This window comes from Sceloporus occidentalis, unplaced genomic scaffold (genome assembly GCF_023333645.1).
Source record: "Sceloporus occidentalis isolate IW3139 unplaced genomic scaffold, rSceOcc1.0.p SCAF_16, whole genome shotgun sequence".
Taxonomy (NCBI): Eukaryota; Metazoa; Chordata; class Lepidosauria; order Squamata; family Phrynosomatidae; genus Sceloporus; species Sceloporus occidentalis.
In genome coordinates, this window is record NW_028316996.1 from 5,906,857 (window position 1) to 5,932,151 (window position 25,295).

The 25,295-nt window shown below is 41.4% G+C and overlaps 1 protein-coding gene across 1 annotated transcript in view; it reads right to left on the reverse strand.

Annotated features, from left to right (window-relative positions):
* Positions 1-601: 601 nt before the first annotated feature.
* The window catches only part of LOC149302964 (COMM domain-containing protein 10-like), a 65,989-nt gene continuing 41,295 nt past the window's right edge, over positions 602-25,295 (reverse strand). The window contains exons 6-7 of the mRNA XM_089481725.1: positions 2,617-2,674; positions 602-735 (exon numbers count right to left, since the gene is read on the reverse strand). Of these exons, the coding sequence (XP_089337851.1) occupies positions 602-735; positions 2,617-2,674 (192 nt within the window). The remainder of the gene's footprint in view (positions 736-2,616; positions 2,675-25,295) is intronic.

The following is a 25,295-nucleotide window of genomic DNA, read 5'->3' on the forward strand; positions in this document are numbered from 1 at the left end:
AGCATTATAGAGAATTCTTCTCCAAGTAGGGTTAATTCCTTTATTCTAAAACCTCTTCTTTTCCCTTACGACACATAAAATCATTTAAGTTCAATAAAGGGTGAAATGGGTGTGATTGATTTTTAAATGCACTGTTAGATTTTTTTCCAATCTGGGTAAATCATGCATGTTTTAAACATTATAGTGCGGTGAGGCTAGGCTGTGGAAACTTGCTTTAAATCAAAGAAATTATTAAATCCCAGCAAATGTGTGCTCAATGCATTATTATTGTCTGCTACTGTAGCCAACGTTCTTGTAACAGCACCAGGCTTGTGCATCAAAGTAACATAAGTATATATGTGTATATTTATTAATAAAGTTACAAAAGCCGACTCAAAGGTTACATATTTGAGGGCAGAGAACAGCCAATCTAGTCTGCCCATTTTTCCTAATCTAATGAAGCTAAGTCCTTGGGCTTGTCTTAAATTCAGGATAGCTTTATGCCTATCCCATGCATGCCTCTACTACTTCTGCTGGGAGGCTGTTACCAACCACTGTCTCGGTAATGTACCAGCCAATAAGCAGCAAGTATACGAGCTGCAGGATTCTCAGAACCAATGGTTTAATCATTAAAGTCGGCGTTAGCTGGAGAGTTTGCAGGAGAATTGCGGTTTCCATTGCCTGCATTCACTGACCAATATAATGGGCCATCCCAAATTTCTCTGTAAGATGCACTGAGCTGGCTTAGTGAGACAACTAAAAAAAAAAAAAAGTCATTGGTTTAAATAAACTTTAAACAGGGCTATCCAGGTTCTAGGGTTGGCCCTTCATAATATCAAGCAAAGAAAGTGAGATGAAACTGCAACTCTCCTGCTGAAATCCTATGTATGCAAGTACCCCTGCTTCAAAAAAATGCCTACTTCCCAAATATGCAGCAAGCTTGCCCAGGGCCGGCCGAAGACTTAACGCCGCCTGGGGCCGCCGACGCCGGGGGGGGGGGCGGCATTATCTACCCCCCCACCGGTACTTACCCTTAAACAGTCCTGCGGCGAGTCTCCCTGTGCTGCCACGGTGCCGGCTTGTAATGCTGAGCGCCGGAAATTCACGTCACTTCCGGCGCTCTGAATTACAAGCCGGCACAGAGACCGAACAGGGAAACTCGCCGCAGAGGAGAGAGAGAGGGGCGCCGAGCGGGTAAGTGTAAACCACTCGGTGCCCCTCTCTCCTCCGCTTCAAAAAAAACAAAAAAAAAAACCGCTCCATTGTAGGGCCGGCCCTGAGCTTGCCTTAAAAAAAAAAAAAGACTATGAAATAAACATTTTACGTTTTAAACAATAACTCTCCTTTACATCCTCATAACAGAAGTCCTACAAAGAGAACTAAAATATAAGAACCCAAACCACTTTTCAAATTGAAATGATAGGCTTTTAAACTGGTTCTAGATGGATCTGTGTGAGCGGGTTTTAATGTTTCACTATTGCCTTTTTCTGTAACCATTACTTTTGTGAACATTTTAAAATAATCTGCATTGAAAATGTGGAACAGAAAATCAAGGAGGTGTGGAAAGTGCAGAATGAGCAAATCTTAACACTGCATGTATGATCTTTGTTTGAATGAATGCAGATTACAAGATACTTATCAACGGGCTCTAATGAAATTCCCTTCATATATTTGCCGTGCATTAGATTCTTAATAATTAGGTGTTTGAATGGGGCTTAATGTTCTTGCATGGAATATTAGGTCTTACTGTATAGATCATATTTCTCCATATACTTTTTATGACTTCTGGAAGGTGCTCATTTTTGTAAGTGCGCATATACATGAAATTTTCAAGCACAATTACATTTCAATACATTGTTATAAGCCTTTCCTGCAAAACCAAAGCCCATATTACAAGAAGTTTAGCTCTAGCATTAACTCGCCAAGTGATTTAGTATTTCCTTCAAATTTCCAGATCAAACCCAGAGAGTACCTGGGTACAGTCATGTGCTGTAAGCGGTAAGCGATTGCCTACAACTAAAAGCACTGTCCCATATAGCCAAAACAAGTCAGTCTTACTAGATCTATAATTGCGTTCTTTCCCCTAAAGGTTTGATCACATATAAAGATTTTGTTTTCTTCAACAACCTCTTAGTGCCCATGTTTGTGCCATATGACAATTAGGTGTTCTTGGTAAAAATCTTACTCTCCTCTCTGGGAAATTCAACAGTACTAGGAATGATGTTACAAAAAACGTTAAATTTGGCAGGATAGGTAAGAAAGCACCTCTATGTGGATATTATACTGGTTATACCCACAGAAGAGGGAATGAAAACGTTTTCTCTCATGTTTTCTCTGCTAGATACCATAAACATGGCAATTGCGGAAGCATAAAAAAGAAAGAAGAAAGACTGGCTTAAACGCCTGTCCGCACAAAAACTACACTATCCAAACAGACATAAAACTGATAACTTTCTGGTTTTCATTAAATTACAAAAACATGGGCATTCCTAAACCAAAAGCCAAATGCCCATGATCAGGACTTACTTTAGGTGTGGTAAAAGAGAATGTGCAAGGCTATTATTGGAGCAGTCATCCCTGCTACTGTTGGTGATGCTCTGCTGTGTCGACATTGGATAGGTTGAAAAAACAAAATACTTTCCTTCAAGTTTCTGGCATATTCTTTAGGGATATCTAACATGTCATTTACACCAAGCTGTTGTCAAAATGAAAAAATTTCCATGAATCCTGTTGATACCTTTCCTCCAATTGTAGGTGATGCCATTTTAAAACTTCTGAGGTTTGTTCGCTAAAGTGGGACTGCAGTTTCAACTCAATGACTTCACTGTGCATTATGAGGAACCAACACCCTTTGAAAACACAATACTGACTTGATGCAGCAGAAGTATAGCTGCCAAGTGTATCTACTGCGTAGTTAAAAAGGGTTATGGGTATCTGCACCAAAAAGCTTTGGTTCCAGGTCTTATATATTACATGTTGTAACTGTTCAGTCGACTTACACCACGCAAGGAATACTTTCAAGCAAAGCAGTTACACATTTCAATAAACTAACAATTGCTAAATCCAACCCCAAGTATTTAAGCAAAACGGGTCTTCTGGCCAGTTTCCTCTTTCTCCAGGCTATGGCACTTTATTAAACTTTTTGGTTTTTCTCCTTTCTGTCTGGTGAGAGCAGATGTGTGACGGTGACATCACGGGATAATTACTCTCACATTTTTATTTTACAGTGCATCCTGGGGTGGGTTTTTCGGTGTCGCTGAATTCCTCGCTATCGAGACATTTCAGCAACACTGTTTAGGTGAAGAAAGGGACCTTTGATCAATTTCTAACCTTGTTCAAAGCCAAGACGTGCCAGGCATGTCACCTGTCGATAACCGACCATTTTTCTGGTGAAATGCCTGGCACGTCAATGGTCGTTAAGGGTTAAAAAAAAAAAAAAGCAATAAAAACAAACATTTCTGGTCCCTAACAGAGCTCATGATTATAAGTTTAAATAACTCATTATGCAATCGCAGGTATTGCTGTAAAGGCAATGACAGGAACATCTCAGACGCACCTTCATGTAGCTTTATTACAGATGTTAAATGTCTGTAATCAGATGCTACAGAATTGTTAGCATCTGGTCTGAAATCATGTTAATGAGGTCTTCGTTATAGATAATTCTCTATGCTCACATTTATGTTCTTTATCAAATATACAAGTTTGTCTAAGAGTTATCTTGGCATAGTTATTATCCCCTGTATCAAACACCAAAAAAAATTGTTTTCTTTGTGACACCTGCACAACAAAGCAGCACAAGCCCACCCTCAGTAAATTTGCCAAGATATATGGTATGATTATTATATAATTGTTTAATGGGAGCTTTCTAATGGGAATGCTCAGGATGTGCAAATAAACTAATTTTGATTAGTCTGTAAGTTTGATTAAAGACCAGCTCTAGTTGCCACCATTGAATATGTTTATGGAATAAACTCTATATTGTAAGCTTGTGATGTATGTCTCCACCAATGTATCGGCTCATCTTTCATCTGTCACATTCTAGTTTTGTCATACCCTTTGAATGTAGCAAGTGTTGTGTACATCGTTTGGACATCACTTAGGATGACTAGCAGGAAAACACATAGGGGGACAAGAAAAATCTTTCCCTCGGTACGATTAGAGTTTGCAGCCACATGCACATAAGTTTCCATTTAGAACCACATGCAAATCTTCATTTTATAAACACAGAATACATAAAATACCCTCACATTTTATATTACATATGTAATAATATAAACGTCATAAGACTATTATTTGCCTACTGGTAATTAGTTCATGTTTTTTTCCCTTGCTTTAACCTTACACAATAATTCAGTTTAGATGGTTTGGCATCAGGTCTTTCCTTTTTACGTGGTGCAGTTATGGACTAGTGTCCCTGTCCAAATTGGTGGTCTGGTCACTAACTGTATCGCAGCCACACACAAAAACTTAGTAGAAGGTAAAGGTAACAAAGAAGACAATATGAGGTGGTTTACCTTGCAATATATGACAATCAATATCCTGCACAGGGAAGGGATACCTTGGAAGAACAGTGAAGATTACATACAGTGTATGTGTCAAATACATTTCCTCCTGGCATCGATATTACTATTTTTTTAATCCAAGGCGGTTAACTGCAGTGAAGCTAGCTTCCAAAGACTTGTGTTGATACATTCTCACAGTAAATGTCACATAAAAAGAATTTAAGGGGACTTGCTGTGCTTTTGCAGCAACAAACAAAGAATTGGTCTCTTTCTGCTCTGTAACATTTTGTCCTCGCTCCATGAAATACAGTGTATCTCATGTTCGGTAGCAGTAGTTTTCCTACACAAATCATTTCTACTTTTCCGATTGTGAATATTATCATTTCATGCGACAGGAAACCTTGTATGAGATATTTTAATGGATGGCTCTTGCAAAAACTTCTTTAGCTGCATGCAGCATGATTAAATCAAACCAAATTTGGCTGCATGTGACACATATCCTTAGCTGCCCTTGATTCTGGAATCCCATCACTCACCTCTCTGACAGTTTAATGTTCTAAAACAGGGCTGGGCATCTGCTGCCCCTAGATGCTGCTGGAGTACAGCTCCTACAAACCTACGCTTGCTTTGGAGGAAAATGATTACATCTTGGATGGTGAAAACAGAGGACCAAAACAACTGGATGGTCACAGCTGTAGGTCAATGGATTGAAGCCTTCTGTTTGTAGCTGTCCTCAGTCTAGCCAACAGGTTGTGTCATGATCAGCATGCTGAAAGCTTGCTTCTGACAATCCTGTTCTTACCTGTGCATTAGCAAGGTTGTGCTGACTGCACTCGTCAGCAGCACATCTCAGTTTGGTGTCGGTAAGACTATTTAAACCTGCCTAATCTTACACCGAGTGCTTGGGTGTTCTGGCCTTGTGCGGCCTTCCTGCCATTCTGGATTTCTGCTCAACTCCTGTGTTTCCCCTCAGCTTGTCTTCTGATTCTGCTCATGTTGCTTGTATCCCTGTCTGCTGGCTTCTTTTGACTGTGTTTGCTGATTGATTCATGCCCTGACCTACTGAACGTTTAGCAGCTCCATTAAATTAAACTTATGTCATGTTTTCTGACCTTTATATCTAAAGAGATTTTTATATTTAGAACTGTTGCTCCAGCAAATTCACTTTGCAGGCACATTTCAATGGGGTTTTTTATATCATAAAATCCCAGGCTGAATCAAAACTTCAAAATCAAAATGGGAGAAATGAGAGAAGACAAAAGTTCAAACAAACTAAAGGTTAACATGTTACCCTCACTGCATTAAACATATGTACTTTATGTATAGGATGTGTATTTTTGTGATTGTTTTAGAAATAATTCACTTACGGACTATAATACTTCGCCACGGCACCATTTTAAGCAAGATTTCCTATTATAATTTATTGTTTTGTATAGCGCCATCGAATTCTGTAGCGCTGTACAATGGGTAGACAGGACATAACAAGTAGTATGTAACATAACAAATTGACTAACGGATACAACAGATGAGGAGGACCCTGCTCAGACGAGCTTACAGTATGATGCGATGCCATACCTGGGAACTCTTGGATTTCACTTGCAGGCTCCAGAAATCAGAGTTGATTAAGAGGACTCGGGGTCTGTGTGTTTAAGCAGGAAAATTATGTTTGACCCCACTAACACTCCACCCTCTTGCTCCTGATCAAAGTTCTGCCCACCTACTGTCCCTTCCAAGTCCATTTGGATCTAGTCCTTTTCCCAATAAGTGGTTACCTGCCAGGAAAGAGAGGGCACTTTCGCGCATGCCCTGGAAGTTCACAGGTATAGATTAGGCTAGAGCCATAAAATGAATGTACTGACCTCAAGGTGTTGGAATATGTTTCCTGCCAAGGGGAAATAAATCCTAATAAACTGCAGAGGGTTAAACTGCATTAACTATAATATAAAGTGTCTATGGCTTGTTACTGATTGTTGCAAAAAGAACACATTCAAAATGAGGTGAAGCAACAAAAGTACAGAATGAACAGGGGGGAAAAATCAATATTCCATTCTAGAAGGTAGATGGTCTTTAAATACCTCTGAAGCCTTGGAAAAAAAATTTGTACTTTCCCTTTACAATGCAATTTTATGCTTCACATGCCCAAATCACAGTAATTTCCATAACCTGAAGTTGACACATTCGCAATAGAAGGATTCTGAAACTGATAACTGCTGTTATAGTTCAGAAATTGCTTAGTGTGCTATATAACACAAACCCCGATAGAGAGACAGTATTCACACAAGGGGGAAGATGAAGAAAATGTTCATAATGATATGCTAAGTACTGTAGTGTTGGATGTTCCTGCACACAAAGGATCCGTCTATTTAAAGGTCTATGCAATAAGGATTGAATGGAGTCTGGATCCAGTCGCATTAAGCTTTATTGGGATATACAGTTAAAGTTAATGCATATTTTCAAATATCTTGGTTCATTATGCAATCATGAAAGAAAGTTTAATTACATTTTAGCAAATATGTCACATCAATGGCGTTATGCAGGTGAGGAGATTATTATAATATGCAAATAGATCCATTATTTAGCATATATATTCTGGACAGTGAAAATCACTATTCACCGTTTAAATAATCTAAATTGTAAACCCTCCCGAGTTAATCTATCAGTTTGTCATTTCTAGTTTTGTCATACTCCTTGTATATATGTATTCATGGAGCTCTGCTTAAATTGTTGGCGCTATATAAATAAGATAATAAATATATATGTCCACATAAATAAAACATCACAATGTAAAAAAAAAAAGTTTGCTTATTATTGATCCATGACAAGACTGAACACCCTTGTCTCATGATATAAACCTTACAAAACAATTTGGCTATAAACTGGTTAACAGCAATAAAGATATTTTTTTTGTCCCCTGAAAATTAACATTAGCCGGCTTAAATTTGATTTGTCGTAATTTGCTTTCAATAAATCAAGCACCATCTGCAACAAGAGCCTAGTCCAACTCCCTATAACATAAATGAGATTTCCTTTGGTTGCCAAGGTAATTTTATCTTTTACGGAGAAATGAAAGGGAAAGATGAGCTTGGGCTACGACTACGAGAGGAAAAGTGGTCCAAAGCTCCCAGCATATTTCCTCACAGAGCTTTCCCAGAGAGAAAAGGAAGGAGGAAGACCGAATCTGTCTAGCATTTGTATTTTACATTCTCCTATGTTCCTAATAAACGGTTACCTGCCTCGAAAGAGAGGGCACATTTGTGCTGGCCCTGGATGTTCACAGGTATAGATTAGGCTAGAGCCATAAAATGTACAGACCGCAGTGAAGATTTCCAAACAGCAAGGTGTTGGAATACCGTTTTTAAATTTTCTGCCAATTTTCTGGGAAAGGACAATAGCACAGTAATGTCAAATCGTGGTACACTGGGATGAGACAGAGGTATAAACTAAGAACACTCCAAGGTCAAATAGCCAGATAATCAATAATCAAAATGGGGTACCAAATCAGGACATGGTAACATAAACGGAGTCAAGAGGCAGGTGTCAAAAACCAGAATACACAGGTTAAGCAAAGACATAATACTGCAGGGCCAAGAAGTGCAAATCTCCAAAGGGGCCTGGAACAGGCCTCAGGTGTGTCAGGAACTGGTGACAAGCTGGACAGGCATACAGGGAGACAAAATCCCAGTGACCACAGAGCTTCTGGGTGGCCACGCCTGTAGTTGAATGGTCAGCCATGCTTTGTCTCACTGGTTTGAGTCCCGTGGTTCCTGACTCGACACACACACATACACAGTTTAACACTGTACACTGATACCCGCCACACAAGCGCTCATTCCGCCCCACACGGTCTAACACTGTACACCAACACACATACACATTGTAGCCCTGTGTAATGACACCCCCACACACATACACACAAACCCCTTACACTGACACAGGCCCCCCCGCCATTTACTTGACCTAACACACACACTTTCAAATTAAACACATTTTCTGTTTCTTCAGACCTCAGCTTCAGTGTTCCTTCATGCTTCGTGCAGCTTCGGTGCTGAGCACTGGGATATGACATCATATCTTGGTGCTTGGCATCAATCATCAGGTCTGAAGGAACAAACCTTGTGCTTCCTTAATTTTGGGCCGGTTAGAGGAAGATCCATGGTCTCTCCAATCACCCCTGCTGTCAGGGCTGCTGTGGTGGCACCTAAGTGCAGTGCACCCCTCACGCTGTCCTTAGTGCGCCTCTGCCGAGGGTGTACTACAATTACTTCATAACATCCTTTTAAGTTGCGTGCAAACGTTTCTTATACAGAAAAGTGTTTCTATACACAGGAGGATAAGACCACATATAAACATGTATTCAGTATTCCCTTTAGTGAGTATTTCCTGTCAGTGAGTACGAGTAGAAAGCAAGATCTGTTATTTCTATTTAAACAATACTAGCAGTGAAAACATGCTTAATAATGCATACATTTGGCACTGATTTAGGCACGTCATTTTTCTCTACTGCGATTGGAATTAGCAAAGCTGAAATATAAACAGCAAAGAAAAATTAGTCAGATATGCAACCAAAATCAACTTGTCTTTATTTCACAATCCAGAATCTAAGCTCCACCTCGCACAACGAAAAAGAATAAAGAAATAAATGAATGTTAGATGTTTCACATAAGATACAAATGTGCAATAAAAATATTTAAAAAAATAATTCTACCTTTTTGGTAATCATGGGAGATTTTTAAAATGTTTAGCAATATTTACTGTAGTTGTATGTTTACTCTAGACCGAGACTGCTTTATTGCGGACATCGGGATTACACACAACAGTATCTAAAGAAATCCACAGTCTAATGAACACGAATCCCCTTAGTAACAACGGGGTAAAGCCACCGGGAGCAAGCTGATGTCTGCTTACGTTATCTCGGAGTCTGTAATGTTGGGGAATATTCTGGTCATGTGTGAACCAAGATTTCTAAAGCCATTGCTTCAGTAACATACCAAGGCTCTTTAACAGAGGCAGAATGTAGAATCACAGAGAACAAGAGAACTTTTTGATCCTTCTTAGCTAGAGTGGTCTGCAGAGAAATAAGCTGCCGAGTTCAGGGGCTCTCTCTAGAGCGGCACTGCTTAAATTGCTTACTGTTGTGCTCTGCCCTGGTTTGATGAATAGGAATTCATTTGCTAGAAGTGCAACAGAAGACCATTGTTAGGCACAGATTAGAAATGTAAACACTTCGCATTTCCCACAGCTACCGGCTTCACAATTGATTCTGAATACTGCTTTCAAGACAATAAATTTAGGGTGTCAGTAAAACCCGGTGCCGCTTAAAGAACAATACTGCCTCCTAGAGGAAGAAGTCAGAAAGCACAGATTTCCTAAACACCCACTCTGCGTTGTGAATGGCAACTCTTTAAGCTTCCAGAAAAAAGGGAAATGACCTGTACAGAGGAAACGTCAATATAATATTTAAGTGAATGAGTCAATAATTTTGACTACAAAAAAAAATAAGCCATTAAATACCGGATGCTTTTGGCAATAACAAAAATAGAAAAGATACTCAAACGATTAAAAACAATGCATGTTTCCATCCAAAGCAGAACTAAGCATGTTCTGCACATACTCTACAAAACATTACTGATAAAATAGCACACATGGGATTGACTGCCGCTACTCCCATTGGGTGGAATGGAAGTTCAACTGAGCATGTCCAAAATCCGCATGCCGTAAATAGACTGGTGTACTCCAGCAGGCATTTAACTTAAAAACCAGCTGCAAACAAGCCAGCCAAACATTTTGCCACAGGTCATGTTCAAACAGGGATATCCAGAAATTGTAACTTGTTTGCAGCCCTTAACAATTGGTGACAAACCCATACTGTATTTACCTGATGGTGAAGCATCTTCACTTAGCGCAGAGTTGGTGGTAACTTAAAAATAATAAATTCCTGACAATCATTGACTTGATTGCTAACTAAAATAACGGTTACTAGTCTTTGCAAGTACAGAGTACAGAGTACAGAGAGAAACATTAAGAGGTGAGCTCAAAAGACTGGACTCCCTAACGGCAACGTGAATTATGAAAGATCAGCCATCGCACGTATCTCTTGTAAAATGCATAGTTCAATCACTGAGATCTACCCAAATTAACTATGCATTATACAGGGTCAGGAAAGCTATTCCTGCAGGAGAGGATCATAGCATTGTCCCTTGATAACGTATAGTGATATCAGATTGTTATATCTATGGCCTCTTATTTCCCCAAACTAGTAACCGTCTGCACAAAACCCCAGCAATCAATTGGTTAATATCTATCGGCATCATCTCACCGATTCTGTACTATACAGAACAGATAACGGGTGAGGGACGATGACACACCACCGAGTCCCCAAAGTACAATTTAATGGTTATAAAATAACTTGAATATTCTCCAAAACAACAGGCATTCTAACAGATTTATGGATAAATGGTACACCACGAAACACATCTGTTCAGGAACATAAGACAAAATTAATACGATGTCATCCGCAAAGCAGAATCATGCTTTTTTTTTTGTATAACAAAACAAATAGAATTTATATTTTTTTCTCTTTTTTTTTTCAATCAACATAAAAAAAGAAAAACATCATGGCAGGAAAAAACAAGCAAAACAAAATCTGTTTGTCACTAAAATTAATTGACGTGTGATTATCCCAGGATTATGTGTCAGAAATACAGAAATAGAACATTTCAGCTGCTCCTATACCAACAGTGCAGAATGACTGGATTACAGAATCTCTTATCTGTCCATCTACTAGGTCTGTATTATACATATATTTATACCTAATAGATGCTCTGTCCTTTCCAATACAACAATCAAGCATGATAAGAAAATGGCACAGGGAACGGCATTTAATAGTAATGTTTTCTCCATAGACCAGCTGAACCTTTTAGCGATCAGACACAAATGCCTGAAAAAATTATCAATAAACACTAACTGCCACCATATCCATAGAAAATGCTGTTCATACACTCTGAGCACGCTAAGATCAGGGCTTTCTGCTGCATCCACATAATGAATGGGCTAGTGACATATTACGTGATCTTTATAATGATGAATGCAGTTATAATTTATTGGCTTATACAGCACCATCATATTCCGCAGTGTAGGGCTGCAACAACTAATCGATAAAATCGATAATCGATAATGAAAATCGTTGCCAACGAATTTCATTATCGATTAGTTGAATCGATTTTTATCGATTATTAAATGAGGGTTTTTTCAGAGCAAACGCTCTGCAAAATACCCCTCATTATATAATCCGTTTTAGTGACTCACAGCAGCAGCTCCTACTTACCAGTCCCTCCCTGTAATCACTGTGACAACTGGCCCCGCCCCCTTCCTTCTCCCAGAAGGCCAGAACCACATGGCTGTGATACTCATCTAACTATAAGTATAAAATTAATATTTGGGCTACTGAAAGTTAGGGGAGGTGGGAGTTAATTTAGTGGCAGTTATGGTTAATGGGGTGTTTAGGGTTAATTTAGGGGCAGTTATGGTTAATGGGGTGTTTAGGGTTAATTTAGGGGCAGTTATGGTTAATAGGGTGTTTAGGGTTAATTTAGGGGTAGCTATGTTAATAGGGTGTTTAGGGTTAATTTAGGGGCAGCTATGGTTAATGGTGTGTTTAGGGTTAATTTAGGAGCAGCTGTGGTTAATGGGGTGTTTGGGGTTAATTTGAGGCAGTTTTGGTTAATGGTATGTTTAGGGTTAATTTAGGGGCTGTTGTGGTTCATGGGGTCTTTAGGGTTAATTTAGGGGCAGTTATGGTTAATGGGGTGTTTAGGGTTAATTTAATGATGAGGACTGAGGGTTAATTTTATTAATTTATTAAAGTTAACTTAAGGTGCAGTTAGAGATAAAGGGGGGCAAACTAAGGGGAATCTAAATCCTGGGGGCAGTGAAGATTAACCCAGTACTTATTTATAAAAGTATGGTCTGTGACTCTATGAGGGGACTATGAGATATCTGGGGGGTATAAGGCATATCTGGGGAGGACGGAGTGACATATCTGGGGGTATAAGGCATATAGGGTATGTAAGGCATATGTAGGGAGGGCAGCGTGGTGTATCAGGGTGTATAAGGCAGATCTGGGGCCACAGTGGCAGATCTGGGGGTAGAGTGGAGTAGCTTATCTGGGGGTAGAGTGGAGTGGCATATGTGGGGAGGGCAGTGTGGCATGTCTGGGAGGCAGTGTGGCATGTCTAGGGAGGATGGAGTGGTGTATCGGGGTATAAGGTGTATCAGGCACAGTGGCATATGTGGGGGTAGAGTGGAGTGGCATATGTGGGAGGCAGCGTGGAGTGGCATATGTGGGAGGCGGAGTGGCATATGTGGGAGGCGGAGTGGCATATGTGGGAGGCAGAGTGGCATATGTGGGAGGCAGAGTGGCATATGTGGGAGGCAGAGTGGCATATGTGGGAGGCAGCGTGGAGTGGCATATGTGGGAGGCAGAGTGGAGTGGTATATGTGGGAGGCAGAGTGGAGTGGCATATGTGGGAGGCAGCGTGGAGTGGCATATGTGGGAGGCAGCGTGGAGTGGTATATGTGGGAGGCAGCGTGGAGTGGCATATGTGGGAGGCAGCGTGGAGTGGCATATGTGGGAGGCAGCGTGGAGTGGTATACGTGGGAGGCAGCGTGGAGTGGTATACGTGGGAGGCAGAGTGGAGTGGTATACGTGGGAGGCAGAGTGGAGTGGCATATGTGGGAGGCAGCGTGGAGTGGCATATGTGGGAGGCAGCGTGGAGTGGCATATGTGGGAGGCAGCGTGGAGTGACATATGTGGGAGGCAGCGTGGAGTGGTATATTTGGGAGGCAGAGTGGAGTGGCATATTTGGGAGGCAGAGTGGAGTGGCATATGTGGGAGGCAGAGTGGAGTGGCATATGTGGGAGGCAGAGTGGAATGGCATATTTGGGAGGCAGAGTGGAGTGGCATATGTGGGAGGCAGCGTGGAGTGGCATATGTGGGAGGCAGCGTGGAGTGGCATATGTGGGAGGCAGCGTGGAGTGGCATATGTGGGAGGCAGCGTGGAGTGACATATGTGGGAGGCAGCGTGGAGTGGTATATTTGGGAGGCAGAGTGGAGTGGCATATGTGGGAGGCAGCGTGGAGTGGCATATGTGGGAGGCAGAGTGGAGTGGTATATTTGGGAGGCAGAGTGGAGTGGTATATTTGGGAGGCAGAGTGGAGTGGCATATGTGGGAGGCAGAGTGGAGTGGCATATGTGGGAGGCAGCGTGGAGTGGCATATGTGGGAGGCAGCGTGGAGTGGCATATGTGGGAGGCAGCGTGGAGTGGCATATGTGGGAGGCAGCGTGGAGTGGCATATGTGGGAGGCAGCGTGGAGTGGCATATGTGGGAGGCAGAGTGGCATATGTGGGAGGCAGAGTGGCATATGTGGGAGGCAGAGTGGCATATGTGGGAGGCAGCGTGGAGTGGCATATGTGGGAGGCAGCGTGGAGTGGCATATGTGGGAGGCAGCATGGAGTGGCATATGTGGGAGGCAGCATGGAGTGGCATATGTGGGAGGCAGCATGGAGTGGCATATGTGGGAGGCAGCGTGGAGTGGCATATGTGGGAGGCAGCGTGGCATGTCTGGGAGGCGGCGTGGCAAGCCTGCATAAATTGGGGGGGGGCTGGTTGCGAAATAAAGGCAAGAAATGCATTTTATCAAAGTTTTTTTTATTATGCTGTTTGTATTTAATATAATTTGTTTATTACATTATTTTAAATAAATGAAAAATTTACATTCATTTTTTTTATCCGATTAATGGAAAAAATAATCGGCCAACTTATCGATTATGAAAATAATCGTTAGTTGCAGCCCTACCGCAGTGTTGTACAATGGGTACACAGTAGGGCTGAAACAACTAATCGATAAAATCGATAATGAAAATAGTTGTCAACGATTTTCATTATCGATTAATCGAATCGATTTTTATCGATTATAAAAAGAGGGTTTTTTCAGAGCAAATGCTCTGAAAAACTCCTCTCCTTATATAATCCGACCTCAAACAGAGATCGGATTATAACACTAGAATCCAGATCCCCCGCAACGCTGCAGGGGACCTGGATTCCCCTCACTGTCGGCCGGTCTCTCACTTCCGTCTCTCTCCCCCCTCCCATACAATCACTCTGCCTCTCTCCCGACTCCGTTACTGACAGGCACTTTCACTGCAGCTTCATAGAAGCCTCAGCGTAAGTGAAGGGCAGTAACGGAGGCTGTCTGTGCGCATCGTGCAGACCCCCACTGGCTGACAGAGAATCATCCTCTCTGTCAGCCGGTGGGGGTCTGCATCGCACAGACAGCCTCCGTTACTCACATTCACTTACGCTGAGACTTCTATGAAGCTGCAGTGAAAGTGCCTGTCAGTAACGGAGCTGGGTAGAGAGGCAGAGCGGTGTATGGGAGGAGGGAGGAGTCAGAGCGGTGTATGGGAGGAGGGAGGAGTCAGAGGGGTGTATGGGAGCCACCCTCCCATACACCACTCTGGCTCCTCCCCCTCCCATACGCCACTCTACCCGGCTCCCTGGTGTCTTGTGTGGAGTATGGGAGGGGGGAGGAGGCAGAGTGGAGTATGGGAGGGGGGAGGAGGCAGAGTGGAGTATGGGAGGGGGAGGAGCCAAAGTGATGTATGGGAGGGGGAGGAGCCAGAGTGGTGTATGGGAGGGGGAGGAGGCAGAGTGGAGTATGGGAGGGGGAGGAGCCAGAGTGGTGTATGGGAGGGGGAGGAGCCAGAGTGGAGTATGGGAGGGGGAGGAGCCAGAGTTGTATATGGGAGGGGGAGGAGCCAGAGTGGTGTATGGGAGGGGGAGGAGGCAGAGTGGAGTATGGGAGGGGGAGGAGCCAGAGTGGTGTATGGGAGGGGGAGGAGCCAGAGTGGAGTATGGGAGGGGGAGGAGCCAGAGCAGTGTATGGGTGAGTTATAGTGGTGTATGGGGGTATTAAGAATTTCAGGGCATATAGGGGGTATAAGGCAGATCGATATTAGGCATATCAGGGGGGCATAAAAGATATCTGGGGTAAAAGGTATATCAGGGGGCTCAGTGGCATATAGGGGATATAAGGCATATCGATATTAGGCATATCAGGGGGGCATAAAACATATCTGGGGGTAAAAGGTATATCAGGGGGCTCAGTTGCATATCACTGGCATATAAGGAGTATAAGGCATATCAGGGGCACAGTGGCATATCAGGGGCACAGTGGCATATCAGGGGGCACAGTGGAATCTGGCATATAAGAGGTATAAGGCATATATGGGGGCAGAGTGGCAAGCTGGGGGTCAGATGTGCATAACCGGGGGCAGTTTGGTAAATAAAAAATTTAAACAAGGCTTTCTTCTCATAGTTTTTATTAAATATGAAAAATAGTTAACATATGAATATTTACTAATAACTTTGTATTAAAACCTAGTTTTAGAAACACCGTGTTTGGGTTCTTGTAGCTTTTATTATGTCAGTAAAATAAGAAGGTGAATAGAGAGAGGCCATTGCAATAAAGAGATGAAAGTGTAAATTGTACGTTTTTTATTACATTATTTTAAATTGAAAAAAAATTGCATTTTTTTTATCCGATTAATCGAAAAAATAATCGGCCAACTAATCGATTATTAAAATAAACGTTAGTTGCAGCCCTAGTATACAGGACACTTGGAATTACAGAGAAAAGGTGCCCTGCTCAAAAAAAAACATTACAACCTAGAAGGTTGTGAAACATACTTTACACAATATTTGTATTTGTGGCTTATTGCTAATTGTTGTACTTAAGCAATCCCGTGTCATCAGGAGGTGATAAGGAGCAGCTTCAACCCACAGGAGTATTGCAAGCTACAAAGAAAACTCCATATACAGTTAAAGCAATAGAGATTAAGCCAGAAGGGATTCACTGTATGCAGTTTTCAAAATAAAACATAAAAGAGCAAATTTGCCATTGGTATGAAATCACTATTTTAAGCTTATAACCTGTGATATTGTAACATGCCGTCAGAGCTCCAGCAGTTTCTAACTAAAACTGGATGATGGACCCCATGCTGGCCCATAACGACAGTCCATGTGATGATGGAATATAAAGACAATGGTCCCAATTAGCTATTGCATCTAACACACTGATGACATATTCTGCTTTTCTTTTAGTTCACGCAGAGGAAGACACTGTTGGTATGGATTATAATCCTTATAGTGTTTAGATAACACCAGGTTGGCTGATGGCAACTATAGTCTGGAGAAATTGAAATGCCAGATGTTGCCGACTATATGGCTAAATATTAGCAATTTGGTAATGAGACAAAATTTGTGTCAACAGCATTGTTTTGCCATTTGCATCCTGTTTACAAAACCTATACACATCAGGGTATCACTAAAGTAATAACTAACATTAAAACTTATGGCTACGTGGTAACTATTCGGACAGATGTTAATCTATGCATTTGTAAGACGTATTGGACATGATGGACGTGTGAATGCAGGATTTGCATGTTGCTTTGTGCCAAAGAACTCAATGCTGATACAATTTGCAAGCTGTTGCATTAGCCGTTGGGTAATGAACACCATTATTTTGCATCCCCAGCGTCTAGCATAAGTAAATGAAAACTTAGCATTGGAAGCACCGGGCCTTCACAACTAAAACTGTTCGGATTAATAAAATAAGGCAGCGGGGCTCGAGGCAACAAGAAATCATGGGGCACTTCTTTCCTCAGGCTGGGACAAGCAGAGCTCATGTTCTACATTAAGCTTATTGTCTCTACAGGTCAGAGAAGCACCAGGATATGACATCATAACTCAGAGCTCCATTTAACACAGACATGAGAGACCAAAGCACGGGGAGAGTGGTAAGCAGCAGTGTAATGGGACACTGTCAAAAGAAGGCCCTGCTTACACATAATGTAAAGATGCCCAGATGTCAAAGAACAGCTTCTTCAGTTCTGGAGCTGGTCGAAGTGGGTTAAAGGGAGAGAGAAAAAAAACAGAATACTGAAAAGCAGGGGTCTTGGTAATATTACAAGAAGTAGCCAGAGGCTATGAGTTGTAAACACTCACTGTCTATTTCTATACAATGAAAACAATCGTTATTCTATGGTCGCTAAAAAAATCCCTAAATCTTAAATTTCTGCTCAATATGTAAAACACTGCATAGGAAAGCAGCAGAATAAAAAGCACTGCTTCCTCAACACACTGTGTCCCTTTCATATTTTACATTTTGTAAATATAGCATTAAAAGTGTGCAATTTTCAGACAGCAGCAGAAATTCGGAGAGGCAGAAAATCATTAGCTCAGTAAACAGCGCCTGTATTTTTAACCTTCCTTGGTGTGCCGCTTTGTTCCTCTCTACATTCAGCAGATAGCAAGGGGTCTGAACATCAGAGGATTTGGGTCATTTCTCACAAGTAGGCTATGAGAGGAATTTCAAAGCAGAAGATCTGCATTTTGTAGTTGCTGCATATTTTATATGCTCTGAAGCATTTGGCTAAAAAAATCCAATCGACAGCAATGGGAGTTTGTACACAAAGCCATCAGACTGGCAGATCCTATAGAAGATGAGCGTAAACAGTTTTACTATAATTACAAAAATAAGACATCAAGTATATCATAAGTCCATCAGATTCAGTATTCCAGAGCGTTGTTGCTCTCAATGCAAAAATGCTCTTTTTTGGACGTCTCCAATAATTGCAACAGAAAACCTTGTTATTTGTTTTGTCCATGAGGCTGATATACTTATGATCACCACTAAGACAAATCAAATACTTTCTTCATTAACCCCTTCGTGACAAAGGCTGATTTTACTTTTTGTACCCTTCGTGACAATGGCCGTTTTAACATTTCTGCGCTGCTCGTGTTTAGCTGTAATTTTCTTCTTTCCCGTTTACTGAACCCACACACATTAGATATTGTTTTTTTTCAGGACAAGAAGGGCTTTCTTTAGATGACATTGTTTTGATTGTATCGTATTATTTACTATTAAAAAAAGTATAAAATATGGTGAAAAATTTAGAAAAAAATGACTGTTTCTAACTTTTAGTTGAAAAATCTTTTACTCATCTATAAAAGGTAATAAAAAAACCTGCTAAATAGATTCTACTATTTGTCCTGAGTTTAGAAATACCCAATGTTTTTATGTTTTTTTGCTTTTTTCTGCACGTTATGGAGCAATAAGTACAGGTAGCGTTTTGCTATTTCAAAGCCATTTTTTCCAAATCTGGTAATTCTTCCCCCCATGTGCCATTTCGGGTATCTTTGAAGCCGGCCAATGCAATTTACCCCATCAAGTCATATATTTTTGAAAACTAGACAGCCCAGGGTATTCCAAATGCTGGTATTTTAACCCTTTCCAAGCACTTATTCTACCATCAGCCTTTGTCAAACTTTATGGTAGTAATTTTTTTGCATTTGTTTTTTCACACACATTTTACTTTAGGTATAAATAAACAGGTTCTGGTATATGTCACTATCAAAAAACACCCCAATATGTGTTTAGCAACATCTCCTGAGTACAGCGATACCTCACATGAATGATTTTGCCTGGCTGTTTGGGGGCAAAAGGGCCACATTTGGGGCATGCACATTTTTCAATGTTGCACTTTGGCATTTGGGGATCCACTGCCCATGCCCTATTTGGTACATCTTTGAGCCGGGCCATTTCAGTGTGCCCAATAAAGCTATATATTTTTGAAAACTAGACACCCCAGGGTATTTCAAATGCTAGTATTTTAACTCTTTCCATGCACCATATCTACCACCAGTCTTTGTCAAACTTTGTGATAGTCATTTTTTTCCATTTGTTTTGTCACACACATTTTACTTCAGGTATGAATTAAAAAGTTCTCGTATATGTCACTATCACAAAACACCCCAATATGTGTTCAGCAACATCTCCTGAGCGCAGTGATACCCCACATGAATGATTTTGCCTGGCTGTTCGGGGGCAAAAGAGCCACATTTGGGGCATGCACATTTTTCAATGTTGAACTTTGGCATTTGGGGATCCACTGCCCGTGCCCTATTTGGTACATCTTTGAGCCGGGCCATTTCAGTATGCCCAACAAAACCATATATTTTTGAAAACTAGACACCCCAGGGTATTTTAAATGCTGGTATTTTAACTCTTTGCATGCACACATTTTACCACCAGCATTTTTTTAAAGTTTGCAGTAGTATTTTTGTGTGTGTATTTTTCCCACACACACCTACTTTATGTATGAATTTACAGCTCCTGGTATATGCCGCTGTCACACGACACCCCAATATGTGTTCAGCAACATCTCCTGAGTACAGTGATACCCCACATGCATGGGTTTGTCATTTTTGGGGGGAACTAAAAGGCCACATTTGGTATGTGTGCATTTTTCTAATTGGAAATTAGATGTGTGGCCATCCTTCCCCCCGTGTTAATTGGGACCTTGTTGAACCCGGCCAATTCAATTTACCCCATCAAATCATACATTTTTTAAAAGTAGACACCCCATGGGCATTTAATATGCCAGTATTTTAACTCTTTCCATGCGAGAATTGTTTTAAGCTAATATGCTAATTTTAGGACTTGCTCACAAAAATATATTTTTTATATATATATTTTTTTTTTGCCTTTTTTTTTTATTTTTTTAACATTTTTTTTCAACTTGAAGGTTCCCCTGATAGTGACATCAGTGGGAAATTATTTTTACATTTTACTGTTTTTTTACTATTTTTTTTTCTAATTATTATTAATTTTATTTTATTTTTAATTTATTTTTTCTAATCACACTGTGATTAGAAAGCTGAGCTCCATTGACTTGCATGGTTGAATGCAGTACCTATATTCAACCTGCAAGTGGAGCCAGAGTTCTCTAGAGGGTCTGGAGACCGTCTAGCGAACTTTTTAGACTTTATTGTTTCTTTATTGAATTTTCCCGGACCGCCGCCATCTTGCAGATGGCGAAGATCACCGGCAGCTGCGGCTGTGACCGCTCTCCGGAGCGGTCACAGCCCATCCAAAGGTAAGTGTTTGGTGTCGCTGGATGCCTCCTGATCGAGGCATTCCAGCGACACCATTTAAGTTTAGGAGGCGATCGTTGATCGCCTCCTAAACGCTTTTAAAACGGGCGTCCGCCGCCATACAAAGTATGGCGGATGTTGACGCCCCGGGGAGGGGCCAGAGATGGCCCCTTTGTGCCGATAATGGCGTTGCTGAATGCCTCGAGGTCGAGGCATTACAGCAACGCCGTTTCGGTGCAGAAAGCGAAAATAGATCGCTTTCTGCACCCGTTTAATGACGTGCCGGTCCTGGCACGTCATTTGTCGTTATCGACATGAATTTCCGTGACGTGCCCGGACCGGCAATTGTCATCAATTGCAGTCACGCAAAAAGAAACCTCAGCAAGGACATTAAAACCGCTGTGTTGACATATTAAGTACCATTAGATATCAACCAGATCACTACTGCTGCACTATTTAGACATTACTCAGTGTGTTCAAACCTCACTTACAATTCCCATCATGACTGTTAAATGCACCGCTACTCACTTGCACATAGTATCATGCCTATTTAACAAAATGGCATGTCAGTCACCAATCACTCCAATAAAAGTGTTGTTAATGTTTAAGGATGCCGTGTTTGTGATACGTGTAAAGGTATATTACGCGTAGCTTACTGTGCAACGCTCTCCAACTATACCCGTTGTCAAATACCTCCAGGGTCAATTCTCTGTCTTTCTTTCTGAATATCCTCCACTACTTAGGCCTGTGTTGTAATGAATGTCCATCCAGGGCCATTGTCTAACAGTTTTACAGTAGTCTACAGAGGTTATCTGCGAATATGTTGCAAGCTCCCCATCCCAGTTGGCTGTAATCAGCATTTGGTGTGGCAATCGGCGCGCTCTGATGTCATTTTGTATTTTTCCTTTGATCTCATTGGTTTACGTTATTAGGTGATACAGTCACTTACTGCTTACGTACATTTTGGCTGAGAAGGGAAGTCCATTTGGTTTTAGTCACTGGCATTGAATTGCTACGTTCATACTGTGTATAGAAGGGACATTCTGTATTTTCTGACTTTATTTAGACAGGTCATTGAATCGTGCCCACGGTGTCTGGAATATTTAACAAAAATTGGCTTGTCTCGTGCATTGGGCGAATCTCCGATAAGGCGATTGCCGGTGAAACTGGCGAAAACAAATTTCAAAAGGGCCGAAACTTAATTAGGATTCGTCCATTTGTTGCCACATGTAGCAACAACAACAAGCCGCTTGGCGTCATTACAAGCCCTTTTTTGCACCGTTACAAGCCATTTGGGGTGCTCGGTGATGAGGTAGAATGGGAAGGAGGGTACATATCAATAACTTGATTGATGAGAAAAACTACCTGTGGGCATTTTTTCTCTCTGGCCAATCAGCATTGACGAGGAGAAGGGACACAATATATAGTGTGCTGACACCATTTTAACTTGTCAGTAGCAGCAGTTACAGACTGATGGGAATTGGAGTGTGAGACAGTGACAGCTTAGCAGATGCTGAGATTGATGCTCATTCCTCACCTACCATACTGCACGTTAATTCATAGTTTATTTTAGTACAGAAAACGTACTGGTGTTAGGTGGATTGATGAACCTTTTGTGTATTAATGCAGTGTATGTATATAAATTTGTATACCACTTACAGGGTAAAACCTCTAGCTTTTGATTAACCAAAAAAAATTGTGACTAAATTAGGCATTTGACTGCTTGCACACAATGTTGTTTAGTTGTTTAATAAATACTGTCCTGTACCAGCCAAACCTCTAATTTGTGGACAACACAAAATATTTTGTATTATCTTTCTATATTAGTATATGTTATTCTTCATGTTCAATTACAAAAACAGGCATTCTACTGGGCTTGCACACATTGTTTAAAAATTAAAACCTGTTCCTGAGTAGTTTAGGACAGTTGGCCATCTAGGCTACCAGTTAAACTTGTAATCTATTCTTCGTTGATAAATAAATATTGGTGACAGAAACTGATATTATAATATACATAATATATAGCATTGGGGAAATGCAGTCCTGCTCCATCATCTACCAGTGTCTGCCTGCCCAGACCCAGTGTCCTACTGCTGCTGCACCTCTTTTACCGTCCTTACTCTGGAGGAACCTTTTCTGTACAAAAATCTATGATATTGGGGAAATTCAGTCCTGCTCCAAGGAGCTGCACCCTGCCAGTGTCTGCCTGCCCAGGCCCAGTGCCCGGCTGCTGCTGCTGCTCAATTCTTATTTTTTTCTAATAAGGGGGTATCACTTTATCTTAATCTTTCTAAAACTGAACTCATTATCTTCCCTCCATCTCCACTACCTGAATTCTCTATCACCATTAACAACACGACTATCTCTCCTACTAACCAGGCGCGATGCCTTGGGGTCATCCTTCACTCTAACCTTTCCTTCATCCCTCACATTCAGTCCCTCGCCAAATCCTGCCGCTTTCACCTAAAAAACATCCGCCCATTCCTCACCCAAGAATCCACAAAAACTCTGATTCATTCACTTATCATTTCCCCTCTTGACTACTGCAACACTCTTCTGGTTGGCACTCCACTGTCTCGACTCTCTCCTCTACAGTCTATCCTTAATGCCGCTGCTAGGCTCCTCTTCTGCTTCCCCCCTCTGTTAAACCATCCACTGGCTCCCAATTAACTTTAGAATTAAATTTAAAATCCTGGTACTGACATATAAGGCCATCCATAATACTGCTCCTCCATACATTTCTGACCTCATTAGCAAATACTTTCCTACTCGACCCCTATGTTCTTCCCATGGGCTAAGGCTCTCCTCCTCGCTTATCACCTCTTCCTTTTCCCGTCTACAAGATTTCACTCGAGCTGCCCCATATCTCTGGAATCTACTCCCAAGGAACCTTCAGCATTCACCCTCCCTCCCGACATTCAAGAAACATCTAAAAGCCCACTTCTTCAGAGAAGCATACCATCTTAGCTGCTAGAACTTCCTTGTCATCGATACAACCACCACACTACCTCTCACCCTTTCTCTATGCCTTATGTTTGTCACCCCATTTCCCCTCTAGATTGTAAGCTTGCGAGCAGGGCTCTCTCCACCAAATGTATCGGTTTGTCTGTCAATTCTTGTCTTGGCATATCCCTTGAATTTATGTATTGTATTAAGCGCTGCGTAAACTGTTGGCGCTATATAAATAAAAGATAATAATAATAATAGTATCAGTTTTGTGGCTGCATGTTTCTGTCTACCAGTGCCTAGCCTGACCTGTGTCCTGATGCCCTCCCTTACTCTGGTCTTGGGGCCGAATGTGACTGCCAGAGCTTCACTTGTCCTGCCCTGTGCCTCAATGCCCTTTCTCTGGTGGATAATTTCTTGTTCTATTGGGGGATTCGGCCTGTCTGGCAGTGCCTACCCTGTGCCCTACTCTGCAGCTCAATTTCCTTTCCTGTACAGTGGGGCTGGATATGTGCCAGCATCTACAAACTCATAGAAACATAGAAAGTGACGGCAGATAAGAACCAGTAGGCCCATCCAGTCTGTCCAACCTCCGAGTACTTTCCTTTAGTACTTGCCCTTATCCTATATCTAGCTTGGCCTTATGCCTATCCCATGCTTGCTTAAATGACCTTACTGTATTAACATCTACCACTTCTGCTGGAAGACTATTCCATGCGTCCACTACCCTTTCCGTAAAGTAATATTTTCTGATGTTACCATTAAACCTTTGCCCCTCTAGTTTATGGTTGTGTCCTCTTGTTGTGGTAGTATTTCTCCTTTTAAATAAACTATCTTCCTTTACCTTGTTGATTCCCTTTAAGTATTTAAATGTTTCTATCATATCCCCCCTGTCACGTCTTTTTTCCAGGCTATATAGGTTAAGATCCTTTAACCTGTCCTGGTAAGGTTTATCTTGTAATCCATAAACCATTTTAGTAGCCCTTCTGTGCACGTTCTCCAACATTTCTATATCCTTCTGGAGATCCGGTCTCCAGTACTGTACACAATACTCCAAGTGAGGTCTCACCAGTGATCTGTACAACGGCATGAGCACTTCCCTCTTTCTACTGCTAATACCTCTCGCTATACAACCAAGCATTCTGCTAGCATTACCTGCTGCTCTACTGCATTGTCTGCCTACCTTTAAATCCTCAGAAATAATTACCCCTAAATCCCTTTCCTCACACGTTGAGGTTAGGACAGTATCAAATATTCTATACTCTGCCCTTGGGTTTTTATGCCCCAGGTGCATTACTTTGCATTTATCCACATTAAATGCCAATTGCCACAGCTCTGATCATTTTTCCAGTTTACCTAGATCATTTGCCATTTGGCTTCTTCCTCCAGGAACATCAACCCTGTTGCAAATTTTTGTGTCGTCAGCAAATAAACATACCTTTCCATCAAGACCATCTGCAATATCACTAATAAAAATATTAAAGAGAATGGGTCCAAGTACAGATCCCTGAGGTATCCCACTGGTAACAAGACCTTGTTTTGAATATACACCATTGACTACAACCCTCTGTTGTCTGTCACTCAGCCACTCCTTAATCCATTCAACAACATTGGGATCTAAACCCAGAGATTGCAGTTTATTTATAAGTCTTCTATGTGGGACAGTGTCAAAGGCCTTACTGAACCACCGCGATCAATTACTTTAGTCACCCAATCAAAAAAATCAATAAGATTTGTTTGGCATGATCTTCCTGAGGAAAACCCGTGTTGTTTTTGATCTTGAAACCCATGTGACTTCAGATGTTCCACAATCCTTTCCTTTAACATTGTTTCCATTAATTTTCCCACTACAGATGTAAGATTAACTGGCCTG